The sequence below is a fragment of the Lathyrus oleraceus genome, chromosome 1 (assembly GCF_024323335.1).
Source record: "Lathyrus oleraceus cultivar Zhongwan6 chromosome 1, CAAS_Psat_ZW6_1.0, whole genome shotgun sequence".
Lineage (NCBI taxonomy): Eukaryota > Viridiplantae > Streptophyta > Magnoliopsida > Fabales > Fabaceae > Lathyrus > Lathyrus oleraceus.
This window is the reverse complement of record NC_066579.1, coordinates 250,687,807-250,712,915: the sequence shown is the minus strand read 5'-3', so window position 1 is coordinate 250,712,915 and position 25,109 is coordinate 250,687,807. Positions and strand designations below refer to the sequence as shown.

Here is a 25,109-nt window from a genome sequence, read left to right as displayed (position 1 = left end):
AGCATTTTCAAGTGAATTAAAACAGAATTCGTGCACTGTTCCATTGGTTTGCATGCACAAGGGTGAAATTGGCAAATTGGCATAAACACCTTGTTTTCACTAATTACACTTGCATTGGTTAAGCATGATTAACAAACATGATTAGCACCTCATATATATAGCTAATCCTAACAGAAAATGACATTTAACACATCACAATTTCCAGATCTGAAAAAATTTCTTCAAACTTTCTCTCTCAATTTTTATCAAAATTCTGCAAACACATTGCCTTGTTCTTGATTGATTCTTCACCTAGAAGCATTGAAGAGCATTGTTGAAGCAAGATCTAGAGGTTTTCGTGCAGATTGGAAGCAGCTAAACTTTGCATTCATCCATGGCAGTTGGCAATTCTAGCAAGATCAAGCTCGAGTAAGCATCAAACATTCAACCATTCATCCATAAAAGAGCTTAGGAAGATCTGTTTGAACTTCTCAAGGCCTGAAATCACCTGTTTCACTTCTGCATCTTCTTGAAGGTTAGAAATCGATCTCCTCTATTCACGAAATTGTTATGTGCTTATGGTAGATCTTTGAACACTAAGCATGCTGAGCTTTAGATCATTAATTTTCATGCAGTATTGTGTTAGTTATGGTGATTTTAAGTTTGACATGTGAAACTTCTTTTGCTCGATTCTTTGGATATGTGTGGAATTATGTTAAACCAAGCGTGGATTCATGTTGAGTGATGAGAGATGAACGCATTGGTATGATTATTTTGAATTTCTGGCACTTTTGTTCTTGACCTGGGAAGAACATGAAGAACACGTATGAATGTGCTAGGGTTTTCGTTTCCAGATTGCCTTTGATCTTTCCAGCGCTTGTTTGCATGCGTTTGTATGTTAGTGAACATGTAGTGGACCACGTGGCCTTGGCGTGGCACAATGATTGGACGATAGCGCTCAGCATTGCCACATGCGCTTAAGTGAAACGGCGCGTTTCACTGTTAGCGCTCCAAATTTGAAATCACACTCACTTCGATTCCTGGCTCATGATCTTTTCCAAATTGCATTTTCGTATTATTTCCTTTTATTCATCCATTCATGCTATGCTTCTCACATGCTTTTTAATTTTTTCTTTCACTTAAAAAATTCATAACTCAATAAATATTAATCCAAATCATGTGTGGATTTTTGCATCATTCTCCTTGTTGTGTCTAGTATTTTTTGGTTTTTTTCCAGAAATTGTGCTCGGTTGGAAATTTGTTGGGCCTAGGGAATGTTAATATGTGTGTTTTCTTGACCTTCTTGCCATATGCTTTGTGAAATGATGAGTTTTGATCTAATGCCTTTGAAACTTTGCATGTTTAAACTAGACCTCTTGCTGGACATTTTGGTGTTGGGTTTGCAATTTTATCATTTATGGTTGCTGAGATATGCTCATGTTAATGTAGGTGTGACAATGTGTGTCGCACCTTTGCTTGCTCAACTTGATGAATTTCTTTGCCATACCAAGTGATTTCCAATTGATGTGATTTTTTGCATGATGCTTCTTATGGATGCTGTGATTGATCATGAATTTTCTTGGAATTTTTGGATTCATTTCTGATTTTTTTGATATTTTTCTTGCTGGATGGTCATTTGTGCACATTTGAATAGTCTTGAACTTCAATGATTTGTGAAATGATGGTTGTTTATCCTATGGATGTGAAATTTTGCAAATTGTTTCTAGACATGCTGAAGTTTTTTGTGGCTTTGGTTTGAGGTCTTTACCATTTGTCATTTCTGATTTAGGCTTGTGCTAAGTTGATGTAGCAAATTGTGCCCTAGTTGAGCTTGTTTGTGCTTACCTTGACTTATGGAATTTGATTACCATGCTTAGACTTGTCCAAATGCCTTGATTTTTGGTGTGTTGATCAGGTTGTATGTTCTGTTTAGCCATGATTTTTGTTGAGATTTATTGAGCCATTTTGGAATTAATGTGGATTTGTTCATTCTGTTGCTTCAATGAGCTTTGAACTTGCATACATTGCCATGATTGATTTGTGAAATGAATTTGGTTGATGCTATTGACATGAGACCTTTTGGATTGTGTTCTTACTCGATTGAGGTTGATTCATGTCAATTTTCATGTTCTGTTTTGAATTATTTCTCCATATTTGATCCTAGGCCTTGTCCTAGTGGTTTGTGCGTATGTTTGAGCTTTGTTTTCAGGATAAGGAACATATGACCATGAGGAGATTGATTCACATTGCTTAAGTTGGATTATTTGGTTGATGTTGACTAACCTTGACTTGTTTTGTAGGATGATTTTAGCTCATTTGAGTTGAGCTTGTGCCTTGCACCTTGTTGCATTGCTTGTTTGTTTGACTGTTGACTGTTGACTATTGGTTGCCTGTTTAGTTCTTTTGACTTGTGTACTGATTGAGTTGGATTGTTTTCAGGTACATTAGTTGCTTAATTTCATTGTGAACTTGCTTTTGCTTTGCTTGGTTTCTTAACCATTTGAGGTATAACTCCCTGACTTCATGTAGTCTGGAAGACCTATCCTGTTACTTGGGCAGGCACCTGTCTGAAGTCCTCCTTAAGAGGCAATGCTTGTGTTTGTTTATTTTTGTGCCAAGCAGGAAAAGTCCTTTGATAAGGCAATTGGCAGATAAAAGAGATGTGCAATCCATCTCCTGCTATTCAGTGTGTCATCCCTTTGCTCATATTACATGTTGATGCATTATGGATATTAACCCAAGATCTTTGTTGAGTCAGTCACATGTGGATAGAAGAGTTCCTGCTTTCTGAACTCCCACCCCTTCATTTGTCTGAAGCTCTCCCAGGCCAGGGATAAGAGCTGTGAGGCACACCCCTCACTTCCCATTTCATTTGCTTCACCCTAACTCTCAATGTTAGGGTTAAGAGCTAACAATACCCGATTCCAGTTGGCTTGTGTTTCACAACCTAACCTTGTGTGAGCCCACTTTGTTTGTATATAGTGTGTGCTATTTGTGTGTATGTTTGCTTTGCTTGTGCTGTTTAGGTTTAGCTTGCTCCCTGTGCAAGTTAGATAGAAACCTTGACCTAGGACCATGGTGAATTTGCATGATAACTATTAGGCTCGAGTTAGTCTCCCTTCTAGTATGTCATTTCCCAGTCTCTGGTTAGGTTAGAAGTTCTTTCCCTACGTAGGGGAACTACGTTGCCCTGATCCTCATACCAGATGAGGTACGTAGGCAGGAGGTCGTACGAGATCTCTCCGGGAACCCTTTTCCTTTTTTGTGTGTGTTTGCTTGACAGTTATTAGGCTCGAGTGCCAGACTCCTTAGTAACTTGTTTGTTGGTTAACCTTCTTGTGTGTTAGGAGATGGATGTAAGACCAGCAATTGGCAGTCCGTATCCTATTGGCGTTTGGTTGTGTGGAGTCCGACGTAAGTCCAGTGATTGGCAGTTGGATCCTGTGTGTGTTTGTTGGTTCGGAGTCTGATGTAAGTCCAGCAATTGGCATTCGGTTTCCATGTTTGCCTTTTTTGTGTGTTTGTTTTGATGTCTCAGCGTCTGTGCGTGTGTTTTGTTTCGGCGTGCGTGAGCCGAACTACGGTAGCTCTGATTCTCATTCCAGATGAGATACGTAGGCATAGGATGCGATATCCTAGCGAGCCCGTTCCCCTCTCTTTCCATCTGTGTTTTATTCTAGTGTGTGTGTGCATTCTTTTGAGCAGTGTTTAGCAACCTTTCTTCTATTCTTTTGAGCGTGGATCCCGTCGAGTACGACGGATGCGTAGGGGTGCTAATACCTTCCCTTTGCATAACCGACTCCCGATCCCATATCTCCGGTCGTAAGACCATTTCCTTTCTAGGTTTACTTCGAGCGTTTCCTTTCCCTCTTTTGGGATAAATAACGCACGGTGGCGGCTCTGTTTGTTTTGTTTTAGCCTGCCGGTTGTTTTTCGCGTAATGCGACAAGGAAGAGTCGAAGAGTTTGGTCTGCCATTTCCTATTGAAGAACCTTTGTATCCACCTACTCCTGAGCAGTCAACAATGGTGAGCCGAGAGGAGTATGACAAATTGAAGAATGCCATGGAGGAAGCAGAGAGGAAATTTGTTGTGAAGGTGGACTTCTTCAGGGAGACAGACAAGGCCTTGGGATCATCCAGTTCTGAGTTGAGGCGAGTCAAACAGCAGTTAACAGATGCTCTTGGTAAGCTAGCTGGTTGGCAAGAGCAATGGGATACATTTTCAGCTTCTAGGAAGGTAAAGGAGGAGGAGATGGTGGCCGAATTGACTGGTCAGATGGAGAAGTTGAAGATTTTGCTGAAGGAGAAGAACAATGAGCTTCTGTGCGCCCGTTCAACCAATGGATATATCACAGATCAACTCAACAAAGCTCAAGGACAGATTGAGGAACTCAGAGTGCAGGCAGGTTTGAAGAAATCCAGACTTGAAGAGGTATTCGGAGAGGATGATGGGAATTACTATAGAGAGCACATCAACGAGTTGGATGTAGTTATTCACAAGAGGAATCTGCTTATCCGACGTTTGACAGAATCTCCAGATCATCCTGACACAGTGGCGCTACTGGCTGAAGTGAGGAGCAGCCCTTATGGGTTGTATACAGGAGGTTGATTCCTGATTTTTGTTCCTCTCGTTACTTATTATATTGTAGTGATGATCCACAGGCTTTTTATGGAGATCCTTTTTGATGAACTGTTGGCTAAGGCCTTTTCCCTTCTTGAACTCATTTATATGATGGTTTTCCTTATTGCATCTTGATCTCAGAAGTTTATCCACAACTCGGTCTTCTTGCGCTTTCTGTCTGATGTGAGACTGGAATCAAGGGGGTGGAATACCCGTTGGAATTGATAAACATGTCATTACATTTACATATTCATTTGCATATTTTGCATAACAGGTACCGCTGCGGTGTTCTTATATTGTTTGGTGTTCCATGAGCAGGATAGCTGAATCAGGCATTCATCGGTACGGTACCCGAAGAAACCAACAGAGAGTAATGGAAAGCCTACAAGCAGAGCTCGCCGAGATGAGGATCCGCATGACTCAATTCATGGATGTGGTTCAAGGGGTGGCTCAGGGACAGCAAGAGCTCAGGCAGATGATGCAAAGGAATCCCGCCACTACTCAACCAGAGACGTTGACTGATCCTCCAGCTGGAGAGGTTAATGGATCCAGTGGACCGGGGCCTACCCCGATCCCACATGTCAACTCCGGTCAACAGCCCGTCCATGATGATCAGGACGATCAGTTCACCCAGATGCAGGAAGACTTTGGCATGGGCCATGGCATGGACCCCATGTTTAGAAGATTAGAGGAGAGGTCGAAAGCTGTGGAAGGGCATAATGCTCATGGTGTGGATGTTGCTGACTTGGGGCTGGTCCTAGGCGTGAGAGTTCCTCCAAAATTCAAGGTCCCGATATTTGACAAATACAGTGGCAACTCTTGCCCAAAGACCCATGTGCAAGCCTATTTCCGTAAACTGGTTGCATACTCTGACGATGAAAAGTTGCTTATGTACTTTTTCCAAGATAGCCTAGCTAGGGCATCCCTGGAATGGTATATGAGGCTGGACAAAGCCCACATCCGCTGCTGGAGGGATTTGGCTGAGGCTTTCGTGAAGCAGTATCAGTATAATGCAGATATGGCTCCGGATAGAACTCAACTTCAGAATCTGTCTCTTAAAAGCAATGAGTGCTTCAGGGAATATGCTCAACGCTGGAGGGAGACAGCTTCCCGTGTTCAACCTCCTATATTGGAGAAGGAAATGGCTAACATGTTCATGAACACTCTGCCCGGACCTTACTTGGAGCGCCTGGTGGGTTGCAATGCCTCCAACTTTGCTGATGTAGTCTCTACCGGCGAGAGGGTGGAGAACTATTTGAAGACATGCAAGATCCAGAATGGAGGTGGATCTTCATCAGGGGTGAAGAAGTCGTTCATTCAAGGACAGAAGAGGAGAGAAGGGGATGCAAATGCCATATCTTCTTATTAGAACAGGGGTAACCGGAGGGATAACTTTCAGAACTATCATCAACAACCGTATGTTGCGGCTGTGACCATTCCGGCTGCAGCACCACTACAACAACAACAACCACAACGCCAACAAAATCAATACCAACCACAGCAACAGGGTAACAGACCCGCCTATCAACAGAGGCAAAGGATGATGGACCGGCGTTTCGACACTCTTCCAATGTCGTACGCTCAGTTGCTTTCTAGTCTTCAACAACTACAACTTGTGCAGTTACGCACTCTAGCTCCTCATGTTAGTAGGCTTCCAATGGGTTACGACGCCAACGCTAGGTGTAGTTTCCACTCTGGGGCACCTGGCCACACTATTGAGAACTGCAAAGCTTTTAAGCACGTAGTTCAGGACCTTATTGATTCAAAGGCCATCGACCTTGCACCGGCTCCTAACGTCGTCAATAATCCCATGCCACAGCACGGTGGTGCGAATGTTAATATGATGGAAGGGGGAGCCAGATCCGTCAAAGATGTGTTGAAGCTGAAGACTCCGTTGTTGGATATCAAGGGCTACTTGTTGAAGGCCGATGTTTTCCCCGGTTGTGGGAAGGGTTGTGTGGATTGTGCTACTCAGAGTGGAGGTTGTTTGAAGCTGCAGCAGGGTATCCAGGCCTTGCTCGACGAAGGTACCCTTCAGGTTGAAGATTTGTCTGTCCAAGAGTCTGTGGAAGGGGTTGAGGAAGAGGTGTTTGAAGATACTACTGATGAATTCGCAGATGTTGTTCCTACTGATTCTGTAATCAATGGTGATGTATTTAATTTTTCCAATGTTGTTGCTGATATCCCAAACAATGTGGTTGATTCTGATGTAATTGAACTTGATTCCGATGTTTCAGATGTTTATGTTTCAATGAATGAGATTTCAGAGTATGACTATGATGTTGATACTATCACCATTTTCTACCCAACTAATCAGATCAATGTGCCAGAAGCGCAACCAGTGCCACCAGCGCGACCGTCCACTATGACTATCACAACCACTGGTCCTTTACCTTTCACCAGCGAAAGGGCCATTCCTTGGGATTACAGGGGGAGTGTGTACACGCACGATCATGGGGTAGAACGGCCACTGAAGGTAGAAGAGGGTCAGAAGTATGATCTTGAAGTTGAAGGTCCCGCAGTGGACAATGTTGGTGGAATCGGGCGATTCACCAGGAGTGGTAGACTGTTCTCACCACCCGTTACCGAAACTGATAGTGCTGATGTTGCGGCAAAAGCCAAAGGCAAGCAAGTCGTGAATGAGGGTGCCTCTGCACCCCAGGCTGGTTCCGAGCCCACCTTTGTGAAGGATGTGGACGAGCTTTTAAGAATTATAAAGAAAAGTGACTACAAGGTAGTCGATCAGTTGATTCAGACGCCGTCTAAGATATCTATCCTTTCACTCCTGCTGTGTTCGGAGGCGCACAGGGAGGCACTGCTGAAAGTCCTAAATGCTGCATATGTGCCTCAGGAGATCTCAGTGAACCAACTGGAAGGAATCGTTGCAAATGTTCATGCAAGCAATGGGTTAGGTTTTACTGGTTCTGACTTAACACCAGCTGGACGCAACCATAACAAGGCTTTGCACATCTCGATGGAATGCAAAGACACCGTGTTATCTCATGTTCTGGTGGATACAGGTTCCTCTCTCAATGTGCTACCCAAGAGAGCCCTGTCAAGGTTAGAAGTAGAGGGTTTGGTCCTGAAGCCTTCCGATCTCGTTGTGAGAGCCTTTGACGGTTCTAAGAGGTCGGTGTTCGGAGAGGTAGAATTGCCAATTCAGATTGGATCACAAACCTTCAACACCGTCTTCTATGTGATGGATATCAGTCATTCCTATAGTTTCCTGCTGGGTCGTCCTTGGATCCACAATGCTGGGGCAGTCTCTTCAACTTTACATCAGAAGATTAAATTCCCAGTCAATGGAAGGATTATCACCGTCTGTGGTGAGGAGGACATTCTGGTCAGTAACCTGTCTACATTCAAGTATGTAGAGGTAGAAGGTGAATTTCATGAGACCCTATGTCAGGCCTTTGAGGCAGTTCAGATCAAGGACGCAGCTCCGGTGGAAGAAGTTAAAACGGGTGCCTCTATCGGGTCCTTCAAGCAGGCACAGGCCTTGGTAGATTCGGGCGTTGCCCCCGGTTAGGGACATCTGTTGGAGTTACCAATGAAAGAAGACAAGTTCGGGATTGGGTATCAGCCAGCTCTGACTTCTACAACTTCAACACTTCAGACTCGTCAGGGGCCGATTACTTTCTCCAGCGCTGGCGTTACCCGATATGGCCAGGTCTTTGCAGTCAATGATGAAGACGAGGATACTGATTGCGACGTCGATAACTAGGTGCGTCCGAGGGTCCCGGGTGAAGTCACCAATAATTGGTCTTCTGGGGAGATTGTCCAAGTCACTTTTATGGAGGAGTAATTTTTCTTTGTTTATTCATGCATATCCAAGTCTTACGTTCCGCCCAGGGCGTAATGACTCATTGTAGGGCTCATCTATGTGAATACCTGCATTTTTATCATAAATAAAGGACGTCTTTTTGCATTCAAATATTTTGTTCACTGTCTTTCTATTTTTGCAGTTTTTAAAAAAATAAAAAAATACATTTTGGCAATGTTTTGTTTAGCTTTCATTCCTTGTTCACACTCATAAGCACATACCATCACTCATGCAGATGCACATCACCGGATCCTATTGATAACGGTTCTGCTATGGCTCGCTTCGACTTTGAAAATCCGATCTTTCAGACTGAAGAAGAGGGTGATGAAGACTGTGAACTCCCTGAAGAACTTGCCAGGCTATTAAAGCAAGAGGAAAGGGTCATTCAACCGCATCAAGAGTCTACTGAAGTGATTAATCTTGGCACCAAGGACGTCAAGAGAGAAATCAAGATAGGGGTTGCTTTGGAAGATAATGTGAAGAAGGGGTTGATTGAATTGCTGCAAGAGTATGTTGACATCTTCGCCTGGTCTTATCAGGACATGCCAGGGCTTGACACAGACATCGTGGTACACCGCTTACCTCTCAAAGAAGGTTGTCCTCCGGTCAAGCAGAAGCTCAAAAGAACAAGACCAGAGATGGCTGTCAAGATAAAGGAAGAAGTGCAAAAACAGTTGGATGCAGGGTTTCTAGCAGTCACCAATTATCCGCCATGGGTTGCAAACATCGTTCCAGTACCTAAGAAGGATGGAAAGGTACGGATGTGTGTCGACTACCGGGATCTGAACAGAGCCAGCCCTAAGGATGATTTCCCATTACCTCACATTAACGTTTTGGTGGATAACACAGCTCAGTTCTCGATATTCTCCTTCATGGATGGATTTTCTAGCTATAATCAAATTAAGATGGCACCAGAAGACATGGAGAAAACAACTTTCATAACCCCATGGGGCACCTTTTGCTACAAGGTGATGCCGTTTGGTCTGAAAAATGCTGGGGCAACATATCAACGAGCTATGGTAACTCTTTTCCATGATATGATTCATCATGAAATCGAGGTTTATGTTGATGATATGATTGCAAAATCTCAGACGGAAGAAGAACATTTGGTGAATTTGCAGAAACTGTTTGAGCGTTTGAGGAGATTCAAGCTGAGGCTTAATCCGAACAAGTGTACTTTCGGGGTGAGATCTGGAAAACTGTTGGGTTTCATTGTTAGCGGAAAAGGGATTGAGGTGGATCCTGACAAAATGAAAGCGATACAAGAAATGCCTGACCCAAGAACAGAGAAACAAGTCCGTGGTTTCTTAGGGAGGTTGAACTACATTGCAAGATTCATCTCTCACCTAACAGCCACGTGTGAGCCAATTTTCAAATTATTGAGAAAAGATCAGGCTATCAGGTGGAATGATGATTGCCAAAGGGCCTTCGAAAAAATAAAAGAGTATTTGCAGAATCCTCTTATCCGTATGCCTCCAGTCCCAGGGAGACCGTTGATTATGTATTTGATAGTACTCGATAATTCTATGGGGTGTGTTCTCGGTCAACACGACGAGACAGGCAGGAAAGAGCATGCCATCTACTACCTGAGTAAAAAATTGACAGATTGCGAGTCGAGATACTCAATGCTTGAAAAGACATGTTGTGCACTTGCATGGGCTGCTAAGCGATTGAGACAATACATGCTGACTCACACAACCTTACTGATCTCCAAGATGGATCCAATCAAGTATATATTCGAGAAGCCAGCCCTCACCGGAAGGGTTGCTCGTTGGCAAATGGTACTGACAGAGTATGATATCCAGTATACATCCCAGAAAGCCATCAAGGGGAGTATTCTGTCAGACTATCTTGCTCAACAGCCGGTTGAAGATTATGAGCCGATGAAGTTTGATTTTCCAGATGAAGACATCATGTTCCTTAAGATGAAAGACTGTGAAGAGCCAGTTGTTGAGGAGGGACCTGATCCAGACGAAAAGTGGACTTTGTTGTTTGATGGGGCTGTCAATGCCAAAGGAAGTGGAATTGGTGTTGTCATTACCACTGCGAAAGGTGCCCACATGCCTTTCACCGCTCGTCTGACTTTCGAGTGCACCAATAATGAGGCTGAATATGAAGCCTGTATCTTGGGTATCGAGCAAGCCATTGATTTGAGAATCAAGACTCTGGACATCTTCGGAGATTCAGCTCTAGTGATCAATCAAGTAAATGGTGATTGGAACACCCTTCAGCCTACTCTGGTCCCTTATAGAGACTACACGAGAAGACTGTTGACTTTCTTCACAACAGTAAAGTTGTATCATATACCTCGTGATGAGAATCAGATGGTAGATGCTCTTTCCACTCTATCCTCCATGATCAAAGTGACTCGGTGGAACTATGCTCCCAGGATCGATGTTATGCGCCTTGATAGGGCCGCGTATGTGTTTGCTGCTGAACTGGTAGTTGATGACAAGCCCTGGTACCACGACATTAAGTGCTTTCTGAAGAATCAAGAGTACCCTGCAGGGGCATCCAACAATGATAGAAAGACTTTGAGAAGATTGACAGGCAGTTTCTTCTTGAACAAAGACGATGTTCTGTATAAGAGGAACTTCGACATGGTTTTGCTCAGATGCGTGGATAGACACGAAGCAGACATGTTAATGCAGGAAGTTCATGAAGGCTCCTTCGGTACTCATGTCAGCGGACATGCAATGGCTAAGAAATTGTTGGGGGCGGGTTATTACTGGATGACCATGGAATCTGATTGTTTTAAATGTGCTCGGAAGTGCCATAAATGCCAGATTTATGCTGATAAGGTACATGTGCCGCCAAATCCTTTGAATATGATGTCTTCGCCATGGCCTTTTGCTATGTGGGGGATTGATATGATTAGAAAGATTGAGCCGACCGCCTCCAATGGGCATCGCTTCATCCTTGTTGCCATCGACTATTTCACCAAGTGGGTCGAAGCAGCGTCCTATGCCAATGTTACCAGACAAGTGGTTGCCCGATTCATTAAGAAAGAAATCATTTGTCGTTATGGGATTCCCGAGAGAATCATTACTGATAATGGTTCTAATCTCAATAACAAAATGATGAAGGAGTTGTGCCAGAACTTCAACATTCAGCATCACAATTCTTCCCCTTATCGCCCTAAGATGAACGGCGCTATTGAGGCAGCAAATAAGAATATAAAGAAGATTGTGCAGAAGATGGTCGTTACGTACAGAGATTGGCATGAGATGCTACCCTTCGCCTTGCATGGGTACCGTACTTCAGTACGTACATCGATCGGGGCAACCCCTTACTCCCGTGTGTATGGTATGGAAGCAGTCCTACCTGTTGAAGTGGAGATTCCTTCTCTAAGAGTCCTGTTGGATGTCAAGTTAGATGAAGTTGAATGGATTCGGACAAGGTTCAATGAGTTGAGTCTTATCGAAGAGAAGCGAATGGCAGCCATTTGTCATGGGCAGTTGTATCAGGGTCGGATGAAAAGAGCCTTTGATCAGAAAGTACGTCCTCGGTGTTTCCAAGTCGGAGATTTGGTGTTGAAAAGGATCCTTCCTCCTCAGACAGATCACAGGGGCAAGTGGACTCCTAATTATGGCGGACCGTATATTGTCACCAAGATTTTTGATGGTGGGGCCTTAATGCTTACAACTATGGATGGTGAAGACTTCACTTCCCCTGTGAACTCAGACGCAGTTAAAAAATACTTTGCATAAAATAGACCCGCTGGACAATAAAAAGAATAGTCCAGGCAAAAAATGGGCATCCCGATGAACCAATAAAATGAAAAGGTTCGGGCAAAAATTAGGGATAAAAAATGAAAAGATTGTACACCCGGTAAGTTGAAAACCTGAAAGGGCAACTTAGGCAAAAATGGGTATCCCGGTGGATTGAAAACCCGAAAGGGCGATCCAGGCAAAAGTTAGGGCTTAAGCGAATGACTGCGTTTTGAGTAGTTCTGAATCTCATCCCATGTCGACAACTGGAAACTTTCGAAAGGTAGGAAACATTCCAATCACTCTTTTCAGAAAGCTGGTCATCTGGAGGATCTTGAAGACGAGCGAGTCATAGCAGAATTGGAACCCGATAGAAATCCATTTCACATTGCCATTAGATTAATTTCTGTTTTTATCTTTTGTGCAATTACCTCTTTCCAGGGATTGCTTCCTGATGTAAATGCCTATTCAGAGGTCATTCAATCAATAAAATCATGTTATTCAGTATATCCCCGTTTTTATTTTCTTTTTACTGTTTTGTTTGCAAAAATGACGTCCAAATTTTTGATAAACATTGCATCATGAAACATAAGAGCTTTACAGGTACATGCTTAATAAACATTTAAAATTGTTGTAAATTTTAAGTGCTTTGGATCTTATATTCAGAACAGGTACACTCGGGGCATTTCCTTAAGGTCCCCATCAAATGATCGCGGATGTTTTCCCTCAACAGTTGGAATCTTATCCCTGCAGAGCTGGTCCGAGCGTTGGAATCTTCTATCCCCAGCAGGCTCTCACTGTTGTACCTCCCCAAGCATTTGTTTCAGACTATACACTCCCCAGTAGAGTTGACAGTGCCAGACTGTATATCCCCAGCGGAGTTGACAGTGCTAGACTGTATCTTCCCAGCAGAAGCGGCTGCTCCTCAGAGTTCGGTGTCAGATCGATGATCTCGACGCTAGGTCCATGGTCTCTTTCCTTGAAGCAGAATCTCGGTACCGTATAGGTGTTTGCTTCCCCTGCTGAGTCGTCTCTCTCGCATATTTTGGTTGCCAGAACCACTGTCGCTTTCTTCAACAGCAAGTTTTCAGTGCCATTCTCTCCCTAGTCAGAGCCTCAGTATTTTGTTATTTGCCAGAACACCGTGTGGCGGGTCATTTCCCCACAGAGTTCATTGTGTTGTGTATCTCTAACAGCATTGTCGGGGTCCAGAAGATTGTGATCATTCCTCCAGCAGAATTCCTTGCCTCGGCTTAGCATTCTCTCGAACCTAGCATTTCGCATCCCTGCATGTAGAATCATATTGCATTGCATCCTCCCAAATTGCGTAGCATTTCCATTTTCATGGGGCATTACGCCATTGAAAAATTCAAACATACGCATGTAAAGCATAAGGCATTCTCGGTATCCCAAGTGATAAGCCAGAAGTTGTTTCCAGTACTCAGACTGAAGGTTGTTCATGACTTATTATCCCCAGCATAGGTCTTTGGCCCACGTGCCGCCTCAATTATCATTTTTCTTATTTCTGCCGATGCTGACAGGCATGAAGGTTTCCGGTATTCAGACCGAAGTGGCATTCAGGCCAATTTTCCGATGTTCAGATCGAAGAAGTTTCCGACGTTCAGGTCGATGCAACTTGTGGCGTTCAGGCCAGTTTTCCGGTATTCAGACCGAAGTGGCATTCAGGCCAATTTTCCGATATTCAGACCGAAGTGACATTCAGGCCAATTTTCCGATGTTCAGATCGAAGAAGTTTCCGACGTTCAGGTCGATGCAACTTGTGGCATTCAGGCCAGTTTTCCGGTATTCAGACCGAAGTGGCATTCAGGCCAATTTTCCGATGTTCAGATCGAAGAAGTTTCCAACGTTTAGGTCGACGCAACTTGTGGCATTCAGGCCAGGTTTCCGGTATTCAGACCGAAGTGGCATTCAGGCCAATTTTCTGATGTTCAGATCGAAGAAGTTTCCGACGTTCAGGTCGATGCAACTTGTGGCATTCAGGCCAGGTTTCCGATATTCAGACCGAAGTGGCATTCATGCCAATTTTTCAATGTTCAGATCGAAGAAGTTTCCGACGTTCAGGTCGACACAACTTATGGCATTCAGGTCAGTCTCTCGGTGTTCAGACCAATATTAATAATCTCATATCTTCCGATGCTCAGATCGAAGTCATTTCCAGTATTCAGACTTATGAGCGGCATTCAGGCCATGGTTATTTATGTGTTACCATTTATTTTGGTATCCAGGTTAACATTCTTCTTAGGTATTCAGACCGACTCTCACCGTACCAGACGGATTCTTCTTTCAAGACCACCTCTTTTCCGATTCTGACAGGCATGGTTACTTCACTTCACTTCAGTGCAAATTTTCAGGCTTCTATTGTATTCAATCCCTTGATACCTCGAAAGTGCGAAAGCCGCTGCTATCTTCTTTTCAGGTCTCCAGTTGATTGAATAGGGGCAGCTGTAGCACCTCAAATTCCCCCCCCCCTCATTCATGCATTCACTTTTAGGTCATTTAACATTCCATATTGCATTTTATCATGTCAATCAGAATTAGCTCCAAGAGTTTGTCTTCCAAGAAGCTTGGACATCACTCAAATCACTTTTGTGGGTTCTATCTGGTTGATCAGTCAACACAAGGGAATGACTTGAGTTACTTCCAACATGTTCAAATGGGGTCTATTCATCATTCAAAACGCTAATCTTGAAAGAGCAAAGGCCTGTTCCTGAGCTATCATGCTCGGTAGGCGAGCAGCGTGGTTCGCTTAGCGAATCTGAACTGTCATGCTCGCTAGGCGAGCAAATTCTTCGCTAGGCGAAGCTCACGCGTTTTAAAAATATAACAGAAAAATCTTGGACTTGGACCTCTCTCATTTGAGCCCATAAAGCCACGAAAATCAGGTTATAAATTCTAAAAAAATTTAGTGGAAGAAACCCTGGAGAAAAAGAGTGAGAACTAATTCAAAGCAGCCTCCAGAGATTGAAGGAAACTCATCTGCAAAGAACCCATTCCATCTCATATAAACCCTAAGATTGTTCTGCAAACCCAACCGTACAATTCAATTTCTTTCGATCTCTCCAATCAGGTTTGCCTTATTCCCATTACTTTACGCTTTCAATCTGAAATTTCTGAAGCATGAGGTATTATGATTGAATCCGGGAGAGTGGGTATAGTTAGGTTTTGCATGTGGGTTTAGATGTGTATGAATGTGTAGAACAATGCCTTGAATGTTTAATCACTTCGTTGATGAGATGGATATCATAGGGTTTGGGGTTTCTAAAATCGTAATGTTATCAATTGAAAATCCAGAACCCGCAGGCATTTGCTAGCCCATTGCTAGGTGAGCCTGCAGCGAAGCTTCGCTAAGCCTTCGCTAAGCGAAGCAGTAGCGATCGCGACAGTAGCTGCTTTTCTCTGTTTGCTCTCCAATCTGTTTCATGCTTTGTTATGACATGTTTTCTATTGCATCCGGGCACCTGTTTTAGTATGTATGTCATGTCTTGATGTGTGGATCCTTGCCCCCTGACTTTGAGTTTTGATACCCTTTTGATGCATTTGTTTGACAAGAGGTTTAGGCCTCCTACCCTTGGTTGCTTTTTGTGAGTTTTTTGTAGCATGGTTCATGTTGTTGCTATGATTCTTCTGTTTGGTGCAACTCTTGATTGCACCTCGTCTTGTTATTCTAACTTGTTTGTTGAGTTTTTGTGAGGGCTCACATGACTCTTGAAGAGATAGCTTGCTCGGTATTCCACTTTATTTGTGGGATACCATTTGGAGATTTATTCTGATTACTTTGCTGACCTGCTTTCTTTGATGGTGCTAGCTTGAGAGATCACCGGGTTTCTTGCTTCTTTAGTTGTTATTACTTCAGATTTTTATCCGCGTGGCAGATCTCTTGATCCCTTTATCCTTCCCGCATTTTACCGCTTTCTTAGCTGGAAGACCTCAATAGGAGGAAATGTTTTCTTTTGTTTGTTTACTTTTGTGCCCAAAGACCTCCGAGAAGAGGCACCCGTGCTAAAGACCTCCACGAAGAGGCAATTGACGGATAAAAGGGATTAGTAGTCAATCCCCCGTTATTCAGTGTGTCGTTCTTTATGCTCGCACTACGTGTCGATGCTTCAGAACAAAAGCCCAAGATCTTTTGTCCGGTCGGTCAGTGGAGAGGGTTCCACCTTCCTGAATCCCCACTTTTCGTCATGAGCTCACCCTGTCCAGGGTTAAGAGCTATGAGGTCTTATCCTCATTACCCTTTTGATCTGCTCACCCTGATGGTCAATGTCAGTGGTTAAGAGCCCATTTGATTACCCTTCCATGGCTTGTTTGTCGAGGTTGATATGACCCTTCTTGACTAAAGCCTTACCCATGTATGTTTGAGCCTCCTTGTTGGCTGTTTACTTTATGCATGTTTGTTTTGTATGGTGTGATCGTCTCCCCATAGGGTTGCTAGGCTTTATATAGTCTCTCGTTTGCATGTCAATTAAGGTAGTACGGTTCCTTCGTCTAGGACTTCCTTTTTTCATGAGCATTCCTAAAACACAAACAAACTCATTATTTTTTCTTCTCCTAAGAACACGTTAACTCCTTCTACTACAGGCGAGTAAGTCTCCAAAGGTCGAGCATCTGGCAGATTGCGTAGTAACGTCGTTCACCTAAAAAACACAAAACAAACCCGTAGGTAGCCGAACTACGGCTTGCTCTGATTCTCATTCCATATGAGATACGTAGGCATAAGACGTGATGTCTTAGCGAGCACACTCCTCTTTAACCCATAGGTAGCCGAGCTACGAAGACTCTGATTCTCATATTCAGATAAGATACGTATGCAGTGGATGCGACATCCGTGAGAGTCATTTTCTTTTGACCCTTCTTTTAGTAAATAGTACATTAGATAAACTCACACCCTTTAGACAAGAACAACAAGAGTGGATCCCGTAGAGTACTACGGATGCGTAGGGGTGCTAATACCTTCCCTTCGCATAATCGACTCCCGAACCCGAGATTTGGTTGCGAGACCTTGTCTTTTCCTTTCCTTTTTCCAGGTTTACTTCGAGCGTTTCTTTTCCCTCCTCTGGGATAAATAACGCACGGTGGCGACTCTTCTGTCATTTCTTTTTTCGCCGGTTGTTTCGTTTCGCATTTAGGTTGCGACAATCCTAACTTTGAATGTGCCTTTATGAGCAGTCTTGAGGATCTCCCAAGCATCTTTGGCTTCATTACATGTGTTGATCAATCTAAACATGTTCTTGTCCCTGCCATTAAAAATATCATTTAAAGCCTTGGAGATTCCAAGAGCTTCATTACCTTCTACATCATTCTATTCAGCTTTAGGCTTCAAACTTGTAGTACCATCTTCAGAAGTGATCCCATGATGTTTCCGACCTTTAATCACAACCTTCCAAGATTTATTGTCAATGGATTTGATAAAAGCATCCACCTTTGCTTTCTAATAGTCATAATTTGTGCAATCCAACACGGGTGGTCTGTTAACTGAACCTCCATCTCTGGTGTTGTCCATCTGAACATAAAATATCTTCCTTGGAGCTCACCCAAACAGAACATGGTACCAACTCTGATACCAATTGAAATTTTGTTCCAAAAGGGACAGATGTTGGACATGGTGTCTACTCTGATGCTAATTGAAATTTTGTTCCTTATGGGACAGATGTTAGACATGATGTTGGAACAATTGTCCCAATTTCTTAAACCAGAAAAGCATAATATGACAGTAATAAATAAACATAATAGAAGGCAATAAAATACATGAGAGTGGTAACCCAGTTCAGTGAAACCACACCTACGTCTAGGGGGCACTCTACCTAAGAAAGAAAATGCATTACTTTCAATTAGTACACTTATTCTTACAAGAACCAACAAACCCTGTGTTATTCAAAGCCTCTTCCTAATCATATTAAATTTCTATTTAAGGATCCCCCTAAATATGAGAACCTACTCACTTTCTTATCAATCACACAACATGTGATTGGAATATTACAACTCAACTAAGACAAACCAATTATGCCAAGTTATTGAGTGTACACAAAGATTCCACACTAATCCTATTAGGAAATTAGTGCGGAATATAAGAATCACAAAACCTAGACACTTATAATTTAATCTAGCATACAAAACCCTCAACAAATTATGAGAATTAAGTCTCCTTATATAGCAATGTCTTCTGGTCTTTTTCTCCTTATGGATCTGCATTTAATTCGTCCAGAAAATAGTTGAAATCAGTTGGATATGGTTTTATCCTCAAATCTCTCCAAAAGATGTGATTTGTTATATTTCAAATTCAAATTTAAATCACATTTAAATCTAATTTGAATATCTCCAGTTGTCAAATGAATCAACTAAACATTGATGAAATAACTTCATCAAATCTTATTAAAAACCAATCAGAAAATACGCATCAAGCAAGATCCAACATGGCCTGATGTAAGGCCGGATGTTGTATAGCACATGATGGAACATAGTGTTCCACATGTTGCACTAAAACATCAAAATCAACTCTTCTCCTTGACTTACAGATCTTCTATTGTGGGGAGAATCTTGGATAGAGGAAATCTGAACCAACTGCAATTTCCATTTGTTTGTTTCCAATAGACCATATGTTGCAGCCCACGTGTTGAAACATCTTGTTCAACATGTCTCCCTTCTGCGCCATAACCAACTTAAGCAAACTCCATATTGTTTTGCATAATGTAGTCAATCCAAAAAGAACCAACAAGCTCAGTGAGTGTGGGATGATGAAACTTCATACGAGAAATCTATTGAATGGTGTTCGTAGTTGCAAGTTGGAATTGTGCAAGTATTGTATACTTGGGATACAATGTTGTGTTTGGTTCGAGACGAAAGAACAAAACAAAAGGAATTTTAGACTGTGTGGATTCTGACATGTGGGGACCTACCAAAGAGGTTTCCATGGGTGGTTCCAGGTATTTTGTGACTTTCACAAATGATTTTTCCTACAAGGTTTGGGTGTATTTTTTGAAATAGAAATTTAAAGTCTTTACCAAATTTAAGTTGTGGAAAGCAGAGGTAGATAATCAAACAAGAAGAAATAAATTAAGTATTTGAGGTCATATAATGGGAAAGGGTACAATGATTTGAAATTCAATAGGTTATGTGAAGAACACGGTATTCGAAGACATTTATCAGTTCACAAGACACCATAATAAAGTGGTATGGCAGAGAGAATGAATAGGTTTTTAACTGAAATGGAAAGATGTATATTGTAAAATGTTGGACAATCAAAAGCTTTATAGGCATAGGCAGTTAACATGACGTGTTATCTTATTAAAAAGTCATTACGAGCTTGATTGGAGGGAAAGGTTGTAGAGGAGGTATGAACAAGTAATCCTATTGATCATGATAGTTTAAGGATTTATAGGTGTCCAACTTATGTGTATACATCCAATCAATATCGATCCAAACTTGATCCAAAGTCGAAGAAGTGTATCTTTGTCACTTACATAAAAGGTGTGAATGGGTTCAAGTTATGGGATCTGATTATAAGGAAGGTGGTAATCAACTGAGATGTTGTTTTTCAGGAGAAGTTAATGTTAAAGCAGTTGGTCGAAATAGATTTATCAGCATATGAAGAAGAAACTTATAGAAAATGAGTGATTCAGGTCGATGTTGATCTGCCACTCGTGAACAATTTGCAGGTAGTGCTTGATCAACAAGAGAAACCTGGCTCTGATACTGAAATTGACCATAAACCTGAAGTTTCAAGTGGAGTACATGATTATATTATTGTATGTGACAGAGAGCCCCATTCAACCAAGTCGCCGGAAAGATATATGTATGAAGACTTGGCAGCCTATCCATTTCTTACTAGTTATAGAGACCTGTTCGCTGTGAAATTTGGCGAACAACCTCTGGTTTACCAAAACGTGTAGAATTGGGTTACTTGCAGGATCAACCACACAAATCCTAGGACATGTGCAAATCTAGATGGTCTTGAAGATGTCTAAAATCGCTTTTGAATATTTCATTCCTGTTTCTCTAAGCGTTTTACGTCGAAATGTGTTGATTACAATGCTACGTAGATGTAAATTTAACAAGATAAAGTAAATGGCAGAAATTAACTGATGAAATGTAAAGTGTCGAAAAGTAGAAAATGCAGAAAGATAAATGACTGGAAAACATAAAAGGATTTAGTAAAGAACTTTGAACTTTATAAAATAAATTTTGAAAGAATTGGTGTTTGTTTACACATACATTTTCCAAATATGACTCTTTTCTCTCACACGGGTACTTTGAGTGTTTTCAGGAATTTTGTATATAGTAATTCTTCACACACTTTGTTAGATAATAACTACCCTATATATACACAAATAACATAACTGTCATTAACGACTAAATCCTAAAACTATGACACATGGCTCTCCTCCTTTCGCCAGATGCTTCCACGCGTCTTCTGCCAAACGTCACAACCTTTTAAATTCAAATTTACTTTTAAGTCGAAGTGACGTCTTCCTTCAGGATTTTGTCGAATTACCAACGCACTGCACTGCCTTTCGTGTCTTGTCGAAAGTGCTTTTCCTAGGTGTAAACCTCTTTGTTGAAATGACGAAACCTCCCTCTTGTCGAAGTGTCGAACCATACTAATCAAATCGTTTCAACCCATGTCATCATTTGTCGAAAACATCACTTCTTACACCAAATCTCATGGCGTCGAAAACGCACGTATACAAATTGCCCCCCAGCAAAGACGTTTCGACTGTTTGTTCTAGGAGAAACAGTCATTTGTTGTCAATCAGTGTTTTGATGCCATGTCACTTAAACCTCATTAAATGTAATTCTGATAATCTCAATTTCCAATGCAGATTCATCATTACACTTTCTCCAAAATGTCACGTCTAGCCCACGTTCAGAGTTCACTTCCATCATTCCCTCACGTCATGGTTTCTTTTCAACTTCCAACTCTTCATTATTCCCATCAGAGATGGCCACGTGTCCCACTAACACCATTACCATCTAAAACTTTTCAACATCTTCTTCCTATAAATACCCATAAACCTTTTCTTTAAACCCTTTCACGTTTCAGATTTCCTTATTTCATACCCATTTCTCAAGCTTTTCACATTTTCTGAGAAATCTTCTTCAGTTGTTTCAGCAATGGCGCCTCAAAAACCCTCAAGCAGTAAACACTCCAAGAAGAAACAAGACTCATCTTTTCCTCCTGCGCATGATTTAAAAGGGCCAATGACCATTGGAAATCAACAGTATGTTCCGGAACCTCCAAACGAAAAGGAAAAAGACTGCATTTATAAATCTCAGGTACTAATCCCTGTTCTTATTTCTGGAAATTATCACGCTATGTTAGGTCCCCTTCCAAACCCAGAGATTAAACCAGAGCGTTTAAGAGAGTTTTTTCCATCTTACTTTCACACAAAACCCATAGGCGCTGGAAGAAAACCTCAGCCTAAAGAGAAAGTTGTAGAACAGAAAGATTCATCAAGTTCGACAGATGTTGGAGAGTTGGACTTAGCCTATTTGAATTTTCCCAGGATATTTAGAACCTGCCCATGGTCGAAAGATCCTTGTGACTACATATCTTAGTTAGATAAAATCGAAAAAGTTAAAGGGTCTTTTTGGAAAGAAGTAGGCATTTTCGACCTTATCCAGTTGTCAAGAGAAGGACCCAATATCTGTCCAAATATGCTTTTGGCTTCTCTCTACTTTTGGGATAGTACTTACAACACCTTCCACCTTCCTTGTGGGATGGTTACGCCTACTCTTTTTGACGCAGCAGCCATTGTTGGTCTTCACCCCAATGGTATAGATTTCGACCCTACTGTCTTAAGTGAAGATACCATTGCCTTCGAGACTAGCCTTGCACCCTACTCCTTATTCATGTCCTATTACCATGATAAGAGTACCACTGAAGTTTTAGATGTCGAACATATAGCCTTTTTGACATTATGGCTGTCCAAATATGTGTTCTGTTCTCGCTCTCTTCAAGTTGCCAAGAGATTTATCACCATAGCCAATCAGCTTCATGCAGGCACGAAACTATGTTTGATCGAAATGATTCTGGCGAATCTCTATGAATCTTTGAGCGAGAGCGTACATTTCTTAAAGAACACCAAAACCCAAGGGAAAATCAACTTGTCAGGACCTTTTTGGCTCTTGCAACTATGGCTCAATGCCACCTTTGAAGCCAATCTGCCTGTAGCACCAGAAATAGATGAAGAAGAAGTAAGCGATAGGACTGTCGAATGGCCAAGATTAGTGCTACTAACGCCAACTGACGAAGGAATCAGCCTTCGACAAGCTTTTAAAGGCTATGTTATGATGTTTGCTAAAAGTCATCAATTTACTTCGACCATGGCACCTTTTGCTGATAGAAAGATTGGACCTAAGTGGTTTACCCAACAACTGCCCTTGGAGATGCAAAAGGATGAAAATACATTTCTGAATGTTTGGGAATCATTCTTGACCCCTAGGCTCCTTTTTTCTTATCGTAACACCACAAAAAATCAGGTTGCTTTGATAGTTTATCAACCCAACCTTGTTTCTAGACAGTTTGGTCTAATCCAAATCAAACCTCAACCTATATTCCCCAAAAAGGGGTCCATCATTTTTTATAACTCCCTTCACACTGAAGACGAAGGCAAAGAACTGTCGAAGAAACTAGCTGATGCTTCTCTCGACATTCGACCAGTTATTTTTCGACCATCATTCTTATGCACTCCTGAGTTTGATGAATGGTGGAAGGATTATTATTCCAACAAATTTTTCGACGTAGCTGCTTTTGCCACGCATTTGACAAATGCTTTCGCTTTTGTGCAGGATCGGACCAAAAAAGGTATTCAACGACATATTAAGGAAATACAGAAATTTCAAAAGTATTTTGAAACTGCATATAGACCTGATGATCTTAGTCGAACCATATGTGAAGCAGCGGCTGAATTAAAACGCAAATTGACAGAGAAGTTTAAAAAACTGTCATTGCCTTCCAATCTTTCACCAGAGGCGCGCTATGACCTTGCTTTCAATTGTCATCCACCAAAGTTTCCTCCCTTGCCAACTGCTGACTTTGGGGTGGCGTTTGGTTTTCCACTTCCAGACTGGTTCCTTTGTGGGGATTTTATGAAAATTCTTCGTCAAAAGTATCAAAAACCTGCTGAGCATGTGGTTCCGACTAAGTATCATCTGGGCGAATATCCAGGACACCTTCATATTGGAATAGAACACGTTCGCGTGGAAGATACCATTCTTGAAGGTGTTCACAGAAAAAAATATGATTTTTCTTTCTGTTATTCTAACTGTCTTATCATGTATCTCTTATATTTGTTTCTGAATTTTATTTCTTTCCTTAGCCGTGAAGATCCCTGCTAAGAAAGCTGTTGTCGAAGCATCGCCCAGTACTGCTAAAAAGCCTTCGACAAAGGTGCAAAACTTTTTCTCTTCTTATTTTTTTTTTCTCCTCCATTATTTGGAACTAACTGGCTTTGGCCTGTATGACTAGGTAAGTCGAAAACCCCCAACAATCCAAAAGAAAAAGAATGAAGAGGGGAAAGAAGAGGATAAAGTCCCTAATGAAGAGTCTGGTGATGAATCTCCAGAGTTAATCCCTCCCCCTCAGAAGAAAAAGAAACTCATGAAGGTCTCTTCCCAAAGGTCCATTGCTAACCCAATCAGGAAGGATCCTGCCAGTGCTTCTCCTGCCAAGCCTCCGTCGAAAGATATGGGGAGTGGGAAATCCAGTTTTAATACTGAAATTCCTGAGGTAATTTTTATTTCGACAGCATACGTTTTACCTTTCATACACCTTTCCTTCTAAATCTTAGAATTTATTTTCAGGAACAAGTGGTTGTCGAAAAAACGCCTGAGAAAATTCTGGAGGAAATAGCCCCAGAGGCAGATGTCTCCACAAGTGACCATGATATGCAAACCGTAGGAGAGTTCGACACCACGGTGGGTGAAGCCTCTGAAGACGAGTCTCCTCCTCATCCAGGATTACATGCTGCACCTCAGGGTGATGATATTGAAATGGAGGTTGTGGTCGAAGATACTCCTGGAGATGAAGCTGCCAGAGATGGGGACAATCAGTCGAAACGAACAGAGGTCGAGCATACTTCGACGCGAAACGCTCCACCTGCTCCTGATCGGGTCCAAGGGAGTAGCAAATCGACTGGTTCGACCAGTTTCTCTCGCGAGGAGCTTGAAAATCTCAAAGTGCAAAGACCTTTGGAGTATCTGAAAGCCATGCTTAGCACCCGTTTCAATTTCCAGGATTCTTCTCAGAGTAGTTCGACCACTTCTGGGGCAACTTCTGAAGCACCATCACTTGGCAGCCTCCTGACCAAGATCAAAATGAAAATCCTTGATGTCGATTTGTTTAAAGTCTTGGAAGAGGATTCCCTTGCTCAAATTAGTCTTAAGAAACTTTTGAAGCAAGTGAATGTTTTGGAAACCTCTGCTGAGATTGGAAGTTTTGTGATGGAGTTGATGACTCTCATTGACTTGGCCACTGCGGATCTCCATCGTCGAAGGGATCTTACCGCTCAAATCTCCTCCAAGTCTGAAACTCAAACTGCTGAATGGGATGCGGTTTCGACTTCGACTGACAAAGTTTCAAAATTGCAAAAGCTTTCTGAAACGTATGTCGAAGAAGTCGCTGCTTGTAATGACAATATTCAAAAATGGAAAACACAGATAGCAGCCCTTCAAGAAAAAATCTCTCAAGAGGAGAAACGTAAGGCATCCATTCAGCAAACCAAACAAAGCGAGATTGACGAAGAATTGAGGGTGGGTATTCGACATGCAGAGAAAGCCCATCAACTTAGTCAAGAGATTGAGACTCTCTCTACTCACAAAAGTCTTTGTGATCATCGACTCCAATTCCAGAGGCAGAAGTTTGCCACTTTGAAGGATACTTTTGCCAATTTTAATTTTTAGTCGAATTTATTTTAGCAACTCTCAGCCCTGTGAGGCTTTCTTTGTAATAACTTTTGAA

The 25,109-nt window shown here is 42.0% G+C and overlaps 1 protein-coding gene across 1 annotated transcript in view; it reads left to right on the top strand.

Moving 5' to 3' along the window:
- Positions 1–25,109, top strand: part of LOC127101922 (uncharacterized) — a 44,145-nt gene that overhangs the window by 9,395 nt on the left and 9,641 nt on the right. Inside the window, exons 3-8 of the mRNA XM_051039348.1 lie at positions 19,807–20,022; positions 21,221–21,424; positions 23,478–23,540; positions 23,649–23,879; positions 23,954–24,550; positions 24,743–24,901. Of these exons, the coding sequence (XP_050895305.1) occupies positions 19,807–20,022; positions 21,221–21,424; positions 23,478–23,540; positions 23,649–23,879; positions 23,954–24,550; positions 24,743–24,901 (1,470 nt within the window). The remainder of the gene's footprint in view (positions 1–19,806; positions 20,023–21,220; positions 21,425–23,477; positions 23,541–23,648; positions 23,880–23,953; positions 24,551–24,742; positions 24,902–25,109) is intronic.